Source organism: Vigna radiata, chromosome 7, assembly GCF_000741045.1.
Source record: "Vigna radiata var. radiata cultivar VC1973A chromosome 7, Vradiata_ver6, whole genome shotgun sequence".
NCBI lineage: Eukaryota > Viridiplantae > Streptophyta > Magnoliopsida > Fabales > Fabaceae > Vigna > Vigna radiata.
The window spans coordinates 7,712,840-7,728,263 of record NC_028357.1 but is presented as its reverse complement, the minus strand read 5'-3'; the positions used below and the strand labels follow the sequence as shown (position 1 = coordinate 7,728,263).

The 15,424-nt window shown below is 35.4% G+C and overlaps 1 protein-coding gene across 2 annotated transcripts; it reads left to right on the top strand.

Annotated features, from left to right (window-relative positions):
- Positions 1–2,564: 2,564 nt before the first annotated feature.
- Positions 2,565–14,969, top strand: LOC106769271 (actin-related protein 2/3 complex subunit 3). Of its 2 annotated transcripts, none has more exons than XM_014654815.2 (6): positions 2,565–2,798; positions 3,484–3,555; positions 7,553–7,609; positions 7,723–7,831; positions 7,914–8,183; positions 14,487–14,969. In XM_014654815.2, the coding sequence occupies exons 3-6, from the start codon at positions 7,607–7,609 to the stop codon at positions 14,627–14,629; spliced, it is 525 nt and encodes a 174-aa protein (XP_014510301.1). In that variant the 5' UTR covers positions 2,565–2,798; positions 3,484–3,555; positions 7,553–7,606; the 3' UTR covers positions 14,630–14,969. The 2 variants fall into 2 exon arrangements, with proteins under 2 accessions (XP_014510301.1, XP_022638788.1); XM_022783067.1 differs by lacking the exons at positions 2,565–2,798; positions 3,484–3,555 and adding exons at positions 4,848–4,875; positions 5,158–5,351.
- Positions 14,970–15,424: the final 455 nt, after the last annotated feature.

Here is a 15,424-nt window from a genome sequence, read left to right as displayed (position 1 = left end):
CAGTGTTTGATGTTTGAATGTTGTCTAAGGTCTTTAATAGTGTTAGTTTAATTACCATGCTAGCTTAAATTAGTTTGTTTGCATATGTGTCTTTATTGAGTTCTTTAATTTTTGCAAAACCTTTTCCAACCCCCCCCCCCCCCCGCTTTCGTGTTAGACTCGATTCTCGAACCTCAAAATTGTTCTTCGGGAGACGACCTAGGGGTCATTCCCTAGCTATACTGCATTTCTCATATGCAATCAAATTTGTATGTGTTGTGACAGCTCATCACTCCACGAACGGGATCACTTGTCGCTACTGGTGGCAGCTGACTTAGCGTGAGGTCCTTGTGATGTCGCTAGGGACGGTGATCTTTGTTGTTAGCAGGTGGCGGAGATGAGAGAATTGTAGAGAAGGTTTGAGGAAGTTTGAGAGAGAAGAAGAAGAATAAAGAAGAAGAAACAAGCATAACAGAGGGGCAAAATTAATTTGAGAGAAAAGAAGAAGAAGAAGAAGAAGAAGAAGAAGAAGAAGAAGAAGAAGAAGAAATGATTTGATTTGATTTGATTTCTTCCCTTTACTTCCAGTACACCATAATAAAGGGGCAAAATTAAAAACAACTTTTTTTAACTTATTTTTCTAATTTCATAAAAAGGTAAATTGAGATTTAGGTTTTCCTTTTATTTGACCGCAGATAATAAACAAGCTAAAGATTAAAGAGTTATAACCTAATGTGTAAAATTGTAATTTTATTTTTTAAATGGGTAGCGAATACCCGCGGGTACGGATAGTGTGATACCCGAACTTGACCCATTAACGAACGGTATTAAATTACCTACTATCTGCGGGTACCTCTTGTCTGCGAATACTAAATACCTATAACAGATTTTACCTGCGGATACTCGCAGGTGCAGGTTTGTTTGCTATCCCTATATGTGGCGCTCAATGCCCTATAGGAATGCCCAGGCGTTATCAGTAAAACCATACGTATTTTAGATCACTTTGCACACTTATCCCACAACTTTGAATGGTTCTTAGGACCCTCTAAACATCCTAAAACATCTGAAATCTAATCCCTAACTCAAAATGACTACTTCAAACCAACTTACTATCCTAAACCATGCCAAACTCAATTTTATCACTTGCATCACCCAAATTCTATAACCTATAGGTTAAACAAGTCTTAATGGACTTAATAACCGCCTATCAATCAGCACAATCAACTCAGAACATTTAAATCAAAATCTCATACCTTAAAACCCTTAAAACTAATCAAATTCACTTCAAAATCAACACATTAACCACCAAAGATTCCAGCATTAGTTTTCTATCATTATTAAGGTTCAAACCAGTTTTGAATTACCAAAAAACAAACTTGAAAGCTCTGGTTTATATAAGATTAACTTCCTTTAGGTTTTCACCTACCAAAACCCCTAAAACACCTTAAAAACTACCTAAAAATCATATTGTTTCGATTAACATCCTATTCTAAACATCATACCAGTTCATTTTCTTCATCAAAAAATTATTAAAGACCTATTAAATTGTCCAAAACCACTATACTTCTTATTAGATCAATATATTAATAATACACTTCTCAAACCTCCTTTTCAAGACCAAAAATCTACTCATTTCTTACAATTGATACCATTCAAGAATTATAACAATTTGATAACTTCAACAATACATTCAAACCACCATTTCCCTTATCAAAACAATTGTAACATTCAACCTAACAATTTTTCACAAATTTCATAGATTTCTACCTCATTAAATAATAATTTCAAGTAATTTAACACACCAAGAATATCATATCAATTTACTCATACAATTCAACACATCATACTCATTCAATAACAAATTTTGAACAATTTATTAAATGAACATCAGTTAATTTAGCTTCTTTTACCTAACAAATTTTCTATCAAGCTCTAGAACCTCACACTCGTTGCTTTCGACTCAAGAAACGATAAATACACCTACGAAACACCGAAAAGAGATCAAAGAGAGTCCATAGGACTTCTGATCAACAATGAACTCAAAGGATAGTTTAGATTACACATGCGATAAAAGATTTCATGCATGAACTCAAATAAAGAATGAAAAGCAAAAAAGAGTTTAAATTTACTTGTTCTATAGTAGAAATTGAACCAATGAATAAGTAGACCTTAACATAATAATCATCTAGAGACCTTCTAATCGTCAAATAAATGATCGGAAAGTTAAAATTATTTAAAAAAATAGTAAAAAGTTTAAAAGAATAATGTTTGAAAAGAATGTATTTATAATAATTAGATGAATTTAAAAACTTTTATATATTTAATCAACTTATTTTTAAATTTTATAATGCTTGGTTTTGTTATTCTAAAACACCTAAAACTTTAATATTTTATTTTCTGCATTCGTAATGAATCGATTGGTATAAGTCTGACATAATTGTCAAATATGGGTCTGTATCGTAATTTTTCAGTAAAGATTTTATGACAAAATAATACATCTTTTTTTTTTTTTCCTTTCAATAAAAAAAAAGCAGTTAACTATTTTCATTATAACAGACCCATCTCTAAAATAGCAAGAGGATTAAAAACACCACTAAAAACCTAATTACCCAAACCAGTAATATGTAGTCCTGTCCTGTGTATGAAAGGAACGAACACGAGATACGAATAGGGAGGGCAGTGACATGGCAAGGACAACTCAAAGGTGATTGTGGGTGAGAAAGTGATGCAGTACATATCCACAGATCGGTTTGTGGGATAGGAGAAGCAACACCAACACCCAAAACGGACAGAAGGAGAACCACGGAATCGTTAACCAGGTGCGTTCTGCATGAATCTTGACCTAGGAACAAACAAATCCAGTATCGCTTTTTTGTTTTTTCTTCTAGTGTCCAACCGAGGAATTCGATAAACCTGATATAATAGGAAGAGATAGAGAGGAAGACCAATTTTGAAAAGCATTAATTTGACAAGAGGATCAAATCAGATGTATACCTCATCCTGCTCCTGCTGATGCTCTACTTAAGTATGTACGATCAATCTCTGAGGTGCCAATTGTTCCATACAATCACCTTTGAAATTTTTGGCAAATTGTGGTCTTGAGATGCAATTCCACAAAAGACAGACAAAGAAACAGTAATAGCCGAGCTATGTATAAACTTGAGGAAAAATAAGTATATCACTTTGGATGAAAGAAACTGACTTGTATATATATAATAATAAGGATATCATTGCTTAATTTAATCCCCAAATTCATGAATTTGAGCCGATTAATTGCATACCTTTGACTAAAAAAATAATTATTAATGTATATTTTTTATTTAAGTATCATATTTTCGTTGATAAAGCACTATAAGCAGCTTTTCTTTTTGTTTCCTTCTTTTCCACATTGTCATTATGACTAGATATATTGAATGGAGTAATAATTAATATTCGGCACGTATTGTTAACTACTATATCACCCGTGCAGTTCTTATGTTTGTCTTAATCCTTTTATGATTCCAGCTTGGGAAGGCATTGAGCACTCGGCCTGACATATTACCAACAGTATATTGCCAAGAACTCGCCAAGTTACAGGTACAGTGGCATCTACCTGTCTATGTAATGCACTTTTAATTTTGTGGGTATGTATGTGCCTCTTACAACCCTAGCATAGGAAACATGACCTCTTTCAATTCTTACTTATTCTTTCTCTCTTTCACAGACGTATGAGTATGTGGTTCAAACACATGCTACCCAAGATTTCAAACCTTATCACTCTTCTTATTTCTCAGAGTCTTTACCAAATTGTTTGATGTAAAGCTCAAACTAAACATGTATGGTTGACATATATGTGGTACATATATATCCCTGTTATCATGTGAAGGGCTATCTTTAGGCTATGCATTATGAACATCACTATGACATTATATTTTTATCATATCTACTATATAGGTTTCTAGTTTTATGAAAATAGTACTTGTACAGGTTTGAGTTTGATTTGACCAGTTCAAGACTTTGCTTATGTAACCTTTGGAAGTTAAGTTCAAGCTCTTATATAGGATCCCTTACCTAATGACATTAACTTAAAATTTCAAATCTTTCCTCTATTGTCTGCTTTTTAACTTGCTTAGCTATGTAGCCAAGGTGATGTCTTTTTCTCTCAACCTAGGTTTTCTATGCTCTTTTCGTTTATTAAGCATGAGGTAATCATGGTCCCACATGGTAAATATCAATTAACACTTTGTGTATACCTATAATTAGCTTGGATTACATAATTGATTAATTAGTTATTCATGATTGATAGATGATAATAATACAAATAAGACAACACTGGTGATGAACCAATATGTTTACTTGTTCCTAGTTTTTCTATTAAGTTTTATTAGCGAGTCATATCAATTGGGTAAGCATTCTTGTACTAATTGTGGTACTAATGTGAATAAGCATGTTGTGCCACCATTTACTTTTAGTTCACTATGATATTTGGGTTCCTAGTCACGTTTATTTCACGTTAGGATATTTTTATCTGTCACTTTTATAGACGAATTCTCTTGTTGCACTTGGGTTTTTCTGATGAAGAATCTTTCTGAAACTGAAATCCAGTTAGACTGCAAAATTAAAATTATACTAACAGATTATGTAAGAGAATATTTGTTTCTCGAATTTCAATCTTTCGTAAACTTGCAAGGGATTCTTCACCAAATTTCTGATGAAGAATCTTTCTGAAACTGAAATCCAGTTAGACTGCAAAATTAAAATTATACTAACAGATTATGTAAGAGAATATTTGTTTCTCGAATTTCAATCTTTCGTAAACTTGCAAGGGATTCTTCATCAAATATCATGTGCCGACACACACCACTTGATGGAAACTACCCATATTCTTCTTCACTTTAATGTTCATGTACACATCTGGTGATTGCTCTTCTTACTGCATGTCATCTTATTAACCATATACTTTCTTCAGTTCTCAAAATTTCATTATCCCTTTTTGCATCTTTGGGAGCACATGTTTTGTCCATGATCTCACTCCATGTAAAAATAAACCCTTTGATAAATCTATAAAATACATTTATCTGAATTGCTCTCGTCTCCAAAAGGGTTATCAATGTTTTTCTCCTCAACTACGATGATATATTGTCTTTTTTGTTGTTACATTCTTTGAGACTACTCCTTTAATTTCTTCAACTGTTGAAGATGTCCCTTTGGAGGGTTCACTTATCGTCCCAACACTTGTAGTAGCTCCTTCTTCACCTCCATTTTTCAAAAACCACCAATGGACATGGACACCATTGGAAGTGGCTCTAGTGACCCTCCAACATCATCTCTTGCTCATACTGCTCTTTAACCAATGTTGCTTAGGCCTGAACATCCAATTGCAATTCACAAAGGTATTCAATTTGCTTGTAATCCTAATCCTTTATATGCATATGCTCTAAATTGTGACCGTTTATCCCTTCCTATTTTTCTTTCCTATCTTCTTTGGACTTCGTATCTATTTCCAAGTCTGCAAGTGAAGCCATAGTTGACCACATCTGGCAACAGGCAATGCTAATTACTTTGAATGTGAGAAACACATGGGAGCTTGTTTTTATGTCTCCTGACAAAACATCTATTAGGTGTCATTGGGTCTATCAATAAAGATCAAACCTAATGGTACAATTGATCATTGCAAAGCTCATTTGGCAACTAAGGGTTATACTTAATTTTGTTTCCAAGATTATGGTAACACCTTTTCTACTGCAGCCAAAATCACCAATGTTTACTGTTTCTCTTGGCATGGTTGTCATTCACCATTGGTCTCTTCACAGTTGGACTAAGGCCTCGGTGAGTTGCAAGAAGTGTACATGGATCAACCACTTGATTTTATAGTCTCCAGTGACTCAGATTTTGTCTATAGGCTTCACTATTCATTCTATGACTTGCAGCAATCTTCTCATACTTGGTTTAGCCATTTGAGCTTGGTTTTGCTTGAGTTTAGTATGACTCATTGTGAAGCTAATCATTTGATGTTTTCCACGTTATTCTCCATTTGGCATGTGCATCTATCTTGCTATATATGTTGATGACAATATCATCACTGGCGATGACCCAGATGTGGACAGTCTCCTTAATGTAAAAGAAAACGAGTGGTAAGGTAGTGATTGAATGAGGGTGCTGACACTTTAGTGTGTGCAGGAACGAAGGAATGAAAAAAGAATGTAGAGAGAGGTATGGCATTTTCTTTTTGTTGGAGGGGTGGTGTGTTCATCCCGCCCCACACCCTTTTTTTTATTCTCAAAGCCACAAGCTCTGAATAAGTTAATGTAGAAATCTGAAAGATTCTCAAAGAGGATTCTGATAGCTCTAAGGACTCTCTAGGATTCTCAAAATGTAAACCTGAAGCAACCAGCCGTATGAATGGAACATCAAAAGAATACAAGAGCATTTGATGCCGAAGACTAACATGCCTCTGCATTGTGATGATCTTTTACTACAGTGAAAACAATGTTGCCATAGGAACGATAGCAAGTTACCTTTTTTTTTCTCTAATTTTATTAGGGGGTTAACTTGCAGCATTTTAATGTTCTTGTGGTATATGTTGTGTTGATACATATAAACTCTTTTTGGATAGTTGACTGAAGGAAAGGTTGGTAAAGCCATCAGGAATATCTCTAGTTACTCTAAAGAAAGGTCAAGGGAACATAAGAAAGTTCTGCCAATATTTCAGGGATGTCACCTTTAAGTGATTTCTTGAGAGGTTTAGGATTTCAAGCAAGTCCATGTGACTGAAAGTTTCTGTGGGAATAGGACCTGACATATTGATTCCTGAAAAATCAAGATTAAACAGTTTTTATGCTTAGAATGAAAGCTGAAAGATTTTGGAATATCAATAGCTTTTATCATTTTCAAACAAATGTGGGCTGAAAGATTATTGTTTGGATTATCAACAGCTTGTATCATTTCCAACATGCCCAACCACGTGGTATTAAGAAAGGTCAAGTTACATCCGCATTCTTTGAAGTGAGCAATGACATCATCCTAAATCACCCTACACCTAACCCCCGCCAGAGACATCTCATATAACAGGAAAGCGAAAACCAAAGCTATATACCTCATTCAATTGGTAAAGAAGGTGTTGTGAGATGGGTCAAACCTTTAAAAAGCTTGAATGGTGAACTACTGGGAGTAAACAACGATTGAAGGAAGCCTGAGATCGAAGGTGAAGAAAGGGTTTTGGACCTGAAATTAACTTCTTATACTTTACTAAAAATTTATAAGGGTAAAATTGGAATATATTATTTTAGGGATGGAGGAAGAAAAAAAGGGAGTGCAGGAAGAAGGGCCTGTTCTGTTTACTTGTTTCTTGAATGTTGTTGACATTGTAATCATGAATAAACTAACCACTATCGTTATTGTCAGATCCCATTCCCATTCATAGTTACTTTTTCCACAATCCTGATTTCACATCACCTAACAAATTTGGCATCTCAATTATTCAATTTACTTCTACTTTTTGTTGTTTTGGTACACATTTATCAATTTCTCAGTCTCATTCCAAACAATTACATATTTACATGCTTGAATTGTTTTCTTTTCCTTTCATTTTCAGAGACGCTTAGGTTGCAATTGGAATCTTCTTGTTCTTATTGTGGCCCCAATAGTCATGGTACGAGGGATTCAATTCAATTCCTGCTTATTCAAAATTCATAATTTCGGGCGTTGACAATTTTTGATTCCCAATTTAAAATGATTGTTGCCATTGTTGTTATGTATGGAAAGGTTTATCACTCTAGTTTTGTGAACGAAGATGTAGAGAGTAGAGCTTGTGGGTGTCCTCTTCTTCCTCTCAAGAGCCACATCAAGGGACCTGCTCCTATTTCAGATCAAGGTTTTTCTATTGTTTTTTGTTCAGTTCTGCTTTTTGTTGTTTCTGAATGTGGGATATGCTTTGACTGTGATGTGTGGTACAGATACAACTGATATTGTGGATGAAGCCATTACCTTCTTTCGAGCCAACGTGTTCTTCAGAAACTTTGACATCAAGAGCCCTGCTGATAAGCTTCTCATATACTTGACCTTTTACATCAATGTCGCTCTTAAGAGGCTTGAAGGTTGTAGAACCTTGGCTGAAGGAACCAAGGCAATCATCAACTTGGGTCTTGAAAAGGTTCCTGTCCCTGGAGAGTCTGGCTTTCCATTTCCGGGCCTTTTCCCCCTTCCTCAATCACACGATGAAGCAGGTGAATCCTGTGATTACTATTCGTTCACCTTCATGTTCTTATAAGTAGACGCATAAGCTTAGCTTAATCATAACATTTAATTGATTACGTATTCTCCTAGGTAATAGTTAAGGATTCAAAAGTGGAAAGCTTTTATTGAGAAGTGTTGAAATGTAATGTTCTTTATTATTATTAATATTTATGTAGGGGAACTTTCTATTAGGTTTTTTAGGAGGTTCCTGACTTTTGGTATTCTGAGCTGAGCTACTGTCTCCTATAAATACATTAGTATGTTGTATCAGAAGATTAAGTGAAATAAAATAGTTTTAGCTTTTCTAAATTCTTTAAGTTAGTATCCGGAGCAAGACCTTTGGGTTTTCACTTTCTGTCATTTCCGTTGCTGTCTGCCACCGCCATTGCTGTCTGCTGTCACTTTTTCTCCGGTGAAATCAAGGTTAGGTGCGTCTCGAGAAACGCAACTCATCTCTGGTGGTCGATGCCTCATCCTCATGCACCGTCTTCTTTGTGCCTATTTTTCACACACTGAACATCTTCCCATTCCCCCAAATCTCCTAATAAGTGCTTCCGTCAATTCCTCCCAAGTGGGATTCTTGGTTTTCTTCTTCCAAAACCAAAACCAGTGACTGACTCCCCTTCCATACTTATGAAAACCAATATGATTTTCTCTCTAGATGTTACCTCTTGAACTTCGAAGAATTTTTTTGCCTTGATATCCACCCCAGTGGATCTTCTCCTTCGAACTTGGGAAGTTCTACTCTTTTTATCCATTCCCGCTGGTTCTCCTTCCTTTCTTCCTCCCATTCTTCTTTAATATCTTCCTTTTTCCCATTGTCTCCATACACAGACCCTCTACTTCCTTTAGAACCTCTTTCCATACTTTTCATTATGCGCAGAAGATCCTCCATCATGTCATCCTCCCTCGACTTTTCAATTGCTCGAGCATTTTCAGTCACCAATTTCTCCATTGCACGCATTTGACTCTCCATATCTCACTGTTTCTTTGATTCGGCAGGTGAGACCAATTGTTATGTTTCATAGTAACAAGAAACCTAAATTCTATATCAGATTAAGCAAAACAGACACAGATATGACTCCTCAAAGTAAGGCAGTGTTTTATTGAATTGAAAATACAGAAAAAATCAACAACTTCCAAGGGAAGACATTCCCTTCTACACAGGACAGATCCTGTTCTGTAACGAAACACTCAACAACCTCCCCCTGGATACACCCCCCTCCTTAAAAGATAAAATTGTTAAGCTTCTTTAGTCAAGAAGCCAATCAAATCTCTCTTTCTCTCAAGAACACACAAAATAGAACTGAATAGAATGTATTATTGATGTATGAGTGAATCAGAATACAAAGAATCACCCCCAAGGGAGCCTTCCTCCATCCACTGGACAATGTTCCAGTCTAACAATTCATAAATCCAAAACTGCCCTCTACCAGACCCCCCTTGCCTTCTTATAAAGGCAACCAACTTCTAACTACCCAATAACAATTAATTCCTAAAACTGTTTTCTCTATCCTGCCCCTATTACCCATTAACACCTATCTTATTTGTTAAAATAAAATGCCTCAATTTCTCACACCATGAGAGGAGGTGAATTGGTGAATTGTAAAAACAAAGTCTTTTAAAAAACTTTTCACAAAAGGTGATGCCTTTAAAACTTTCTTGAAACGCAAGGTAAAAGACTTTTTAATGCAGCGGAAACTTAATTGAATGAATGCAGAATAAAGTTGATTAAACGTAAAAGAATAGTGATCAGAAGATTCAAACACTGCGATTTTATACTGGTTCAACCAACCTGCCTACATCCAGTGTCCTTTCAACCACGGGAAGCAAAAGTACTATAACGATCAAGGTTTTTACAACAAGGTTTCTATAGAAAACCTCACGTCAAAAATTTAAAACACCTCTCTAACCCTCTAATCAAAATATAGGTTGTATAACAACTAAACAAGCAGCAAGAATCCTATCTCTTGCTATCTAAACCCTTTGAGACACTCTCAAAGTCAAGAACGCCGCACACTATTCTTCTTGTAGTCACAACAGGGAACCTCAATCCAATCTTCAAAAGATTGTAGACTCTGATCTCGCAGTTACACCCAAAAGTGCAGAATTGATCAACCTTTGGAAACGCAGTAAACTTTCTCTTCAAGATATCACAAGGAGATGATCACCACAGTCACTTCTTGATTCTTGGAGCTCTTTCTCTCTTTCTGTAAGATAGCACTTTCTGCAAAAGATATCACAAACTGTTAGATTCACAAAAGTTCTTACAAAATTCAAATTACCGCCAATTTATAGAAAAACTCATCACAGATGCATTTTAATCGACTAAGCTATTACTGCAGTCGAATATAACAATTCAGTTATAGCAGTTAACAGCAATCACAGCAACTAATTGAATTCAAAATTAATGCAGTCGAATCTCATTTAATGATTGGTCAACAAAATTAAAAATATGACTGTTAGGCAGTTATATCAAGCATTAACAGAATTTCAAACCAACAACAGACTTAGTCGAATGCAACACGCATGTAATCGACTATGTACCAGTGTTAATCATACTTTTGAAAAACTTTCTCATTGAAAAATCTCACAGCACACGTTGAAAATAGTTTGCGCAAAGACACGAGTTTTAATCGACTCACCCCATAATGAAATCGACTTAAAACTATTGTTTTGCCATACAATTAAAGTTCAACATTCGTGCATGTGGTTTTCCTTTTTCAAAAACATGTGTCATGCATTCACATATAAAATCACATATATGACACAGTGAAATGCAATGAATAACACAATAACAACACAATCATGTTCTCATATATGCTCAAACAAATTCAGCACATTGATTATAAGCATATAACATGTAAACACAGAACATGTAACACACAGTATACATGTGTTATTAATTATGCGTTGTCATCATCAAAAACTTAGATATTACTGAGATTGTGGGTTCACTAAACCTGTGCTCCTCCTATCAACAATCTCAACACTATTATATCCTATCATTACACCCTGCTGCAAAACAACCTTGTTCTCAAGGTTGGTACAGTAATGCTTGTTCCCATGGCTCATCTTCATAGGAAGGGAACCCACTGGCTGATGCCCTCCAATTCAGGTCTGGAGGCTTGGGTGGTGGTCTATATGAAAGAATTGTTGACTCCTTTAAGAGTTGCTTCTTTTCTAGGATTGCCACGGACCATATGATTGTTCTATACTACCTTCTGACCTGGTGACCACTTACATGGGCCTGGATTTTAACTATTTTCTGATGAATGATCAAGAATTCTTTTCTCTTCTTCCAACCCCAAAACCTTTTTTGTATTTTTATAGCAGCAGCACTGGCTAAGCACTCTCCTTGCCCAGATTTGTTCATCCTAGAAGCTAAAAAGAAAAGAACTTGTTGATATGACCATCCAATTTCTTCATCATCATCATGTTGAGCTGTTTCCTCTGAATGTTAAATTACAGCCCTGTAAAGAAATATCCCTGCCATTGGTCTTTTGGTGTTTTATATGTTTGTGACAACCATATCTTTTCCCCACTCAAAACAGCTACTTCTACTTTATTTCCAACAATAATAGTCACCCTGTTCCCACCATATTCTGCTTTCTTTCCTCTGTCTTCTCCCCCGCCATATTCTGCTTTCTTTCCTCTGTCTTCTCCCTTCTTCACTGTTGTGACATACACATCACAACCTCCCCCACTATCTCCCCTAGAAACAACAACTTTTGACACTTCCTGGGCAGCAACACCAACAATGTCTCCCTCAGTTTTTGTCTTCTGCACTGATATCTCTTTCTCTTTCCTTCCCAGAAACATCAACTTTTGCCACTCCTTGGACAACAACACTATCAACTTTCTTAGCAGTAGCTTCTGTGACTTTTGCAGTTTGGGCTAACTTCTCAAAAGCATAACCTCTATCTCTTTCTTTGAACCTCCTTATTAACACCTCTGTCAACTCTTTCCAAGAAGGGTTCTTGGTTTTATTTTTCCAGACCCTGAGCCAATAGATCGCGCCTCCCCCATGCTAGTGTAGGCCAATCTTAATTTTTCCCTTGTTGCCACGTTTTGGATCTCAAAAACTTTCTCTGCTCTGGATATCCATCCCTCTGGATCAATCCCCTCAAAAGTAGGCAATTCTACGTGTTTCCTCCACTTCTGCTGCCCTTTGCCCGTCTTCGTCCAGCTCTTCCTCTGAACCATCTTTCTTTCCTTTCATGATAGCTTTCTCACTTCTTTCTGAGCCCTTTATGTGAATCCTGATTTCCTGCAACATTTCTTTTATTTCTTGGATATCTCTTCTCCATTCTGCCATCCCCATTTTTTGTTCGTTGGCCCTCCTTTCCAAGGTATTGTCTCTTCCTTCCATGCTTTCACCCTTTCTTGATCACTTCTTGATCTAGCACTCCTCTCCTAAGGATATCCGGCAGGTCGGACCAAACTTGTTAGGCTTCTTTAGTCAAGAAGCCAATCAAATCTCTCCTTCTCTCAAGAACACGCAAAACAGAACTGAATAGAATGTATTATTGATGTATGAGTGAATCAGAATACAAAAAGAATCACCCCCAAGGGAGCCTTCCTCCATTGGACAATGTTCCAATCTAACAATTCACAAATCCAAAACTGCCCTCTACCAGACCCCCCTTGCCTTCTTATAAAGGCAACCTACTTCTAACTACCCAACAACAATTAATTCCTAAAACTGTTTTCTCTGTCCTGTCTCTATTACCCATTAAAACCTATCTTATTATATCCTATCAAAAACTGCCTAACTGCTGATTAAAACTCCTCGTAACTACCCTAACCACTTCTTACTAACTTCCATGTTTTTTCCTAACGTAAACCTTCAGGGTTCTATCAGTATTTGAGTTGTTCCTTAATCATTGTACTTTTCAGTTTATTGCTTACCCAAGATTTGACACCATTTTCACATTTGCTGGCTAAGTTCACTTTAAACCCGCATGGCCAAATGAGTCTTTCTGTACCTCAATGTGGGGTGGCATTGTTTTAAAGACAAGAAACTGTATCAAAGCTTAATCTTTGTGAATTTTTAGTACACACCCAACAAGGAAAGTCTGGTATTTGGCAATGATGAACTATTCGAGTATCTTCCTTCATTCTTTGTAAGTTTTCTGAAAGTAGGGATGTAGCTCTAACCATGAAGCAAGATAGGTATATCTAAGTTAATTGCCACAATACAACATGGATTGGAGTGATACCAAATGTCCTCAGTGATCTGAAGAGATTACTCAAGTCTGGAATACTGTCATTCAGATAGGTTCATTTTAAACAACCAACTTCACTAGCTATTGATATTTGGTTAGTTGCCTTGATTTCGAGAATCAAGGGCCTGTTAAGAAATAAAGAGTGGGAAGGTGAAAATATTCTTTTGTGCCCCTTTTCATTTCATTCATCAGTTATATAAGGCCCTCATTTCACCAAATGATTGGTTACCTGTGATTTGTGGAAACAGAAATATTACATACAACAATACTGCAAGGAATCTTAAAACAGAAAATACAACTCAACAAATATTTTTGAGGAAATTCTACTTATTGACATAGTAGGTAGCTTTGAGTCTTGTGTCCTCTCTTGGGCCTTTCATTCTTGGGCTCCCCTTCGGTTCCTTGAGTACCAGCCTTATCAACAATAATGCCTGTATTGATGGGCCTGTTGCTATCAGCTATTAAGTAACTTTATATGGCTGTTGTAATCCAAATTTTGTAGTGTTGTTCAGGTTCGCTGCCGCTCAGATTCCAACTAAAAGAAATAGGAAGTATAAGAATACTTTTATAAAATAGACTGTAATATGTACTTCCTTGACGTGTAAAAAAGTAGTTGGAATGGGAACTTCAGTTCTATTACTTTCTGCACCTATGAGGAAATTTCAGCTTGTATTTATACCAATACATGTAGGTTTATTATTTCCTTGTATTATTGATCCTTTTTGAAGAGTCAAGTCAAGCGACTTTTACTTTTACATATTTTTTTCAAAGAACTGATGATCTGTCATTGTCCGAACAGTGTGTTGAAGCTCATTTAATATGAATGTAATCTATGTTTCTCAGTACAATTGCCATTTCCTTACATGATTGATGGTTAGAACACTGTTCACATATTTGAGAATTTAAAATTGCTCATACTAGCCTAGATTTAACTTTTATAAATTGTGTTTACACTACCTGATGCAGTTGCAATTTACTCAACCTTTTTACGGACCACACACGAGTGTATGTATTTATTTATATTCATATTCCTGTATTTTAAGCTTTGTGATCTCAACAATGCAGAATTGTTCAGAAATTATTTGAAGCAGATAAGGGAAGAAACAAGTGGGAGGTTATTAAGCGTTGCATACAGACCTAATGGCACTCCAAATAAATGGTGGTTGGCATTTGCAAAGAGGAAATTTATGAATATAATCATTCCTTGAACTGTTGGCGGTCATGCAATTCCTAAACCATAGGTTGTCCTGTGAAAAATACACTTAAAAATACTGTTGATCTGACAATAAAAAAAAAAATATAGTAATTATTGAAAGGCGTGTTGTTAGTTGTCTGGTTTGAAACTTCCATTTTGATTTGATTATATTCAAACTACTTGTTTGGTAGCACCCATTTTCACATATTTTAGTGATGGCCTCTTCTTTGCCCCTCATATAATGAAGTCAACGATCATAATTGGATTATGTCTCCAACCTTGTCTCTGCAAATGGTGATGCTATGTTTGTTTTATTGTCTTTTAAGTATTAGTCACACCTCAGCTTCGCATTATCAGTATAATGAGTGTGCATTATGATAACTGCAAAATTTATTTCAGGTATTTTTTTTCCAGATATGTACTAAATGTATTTCAGAGTAGCTGTTTCTGGATCGTGTTATTTTTTTCTTCTTTCAATCTCGATTAAGTTAAAAGTTACTTATTAAAAAACTATTTTGTTAATTAAAAATAATTTGTTAAAAGAATATTTGAATAAGTTTAAAATAACTTATGAGAATAACATTTATTTAAAATAGAAGTTGGTGGAAAAAAATGTGAAAATAAGAAAAGCACAAAAAAATAAAATAAGAGTTGAATTATGTTTTACGAACATTTTTAGCAATTTGTGTTTTTTGTAAATGTTGTTTGATTAAAAATATTAAGACACTAGTTTTATGTATTTAGTATAAGTTAAATGCATACTTTTAACTATAACGATTTCTTTTAAAGTATATACGTTATTATATTA

Coding starts and splice junctions, on each gene's coding strand:
- LOC106769271 (XM_022783067.1), top strand. Junction 5,352..7,552: donor TCCAATTGCAATTCACAAAG/GTATTCAATTTG, acceptor TTTCATTTTCAG/AGACGCTTAGGTTGCAATTG. Junction 7,610..7,722: donor TTGTGGCCCCAATAGTCATG/GTACGAGGGATT, acceptor ATGTATGGAAAG/GTTTATCACTCTAGTTTTGT.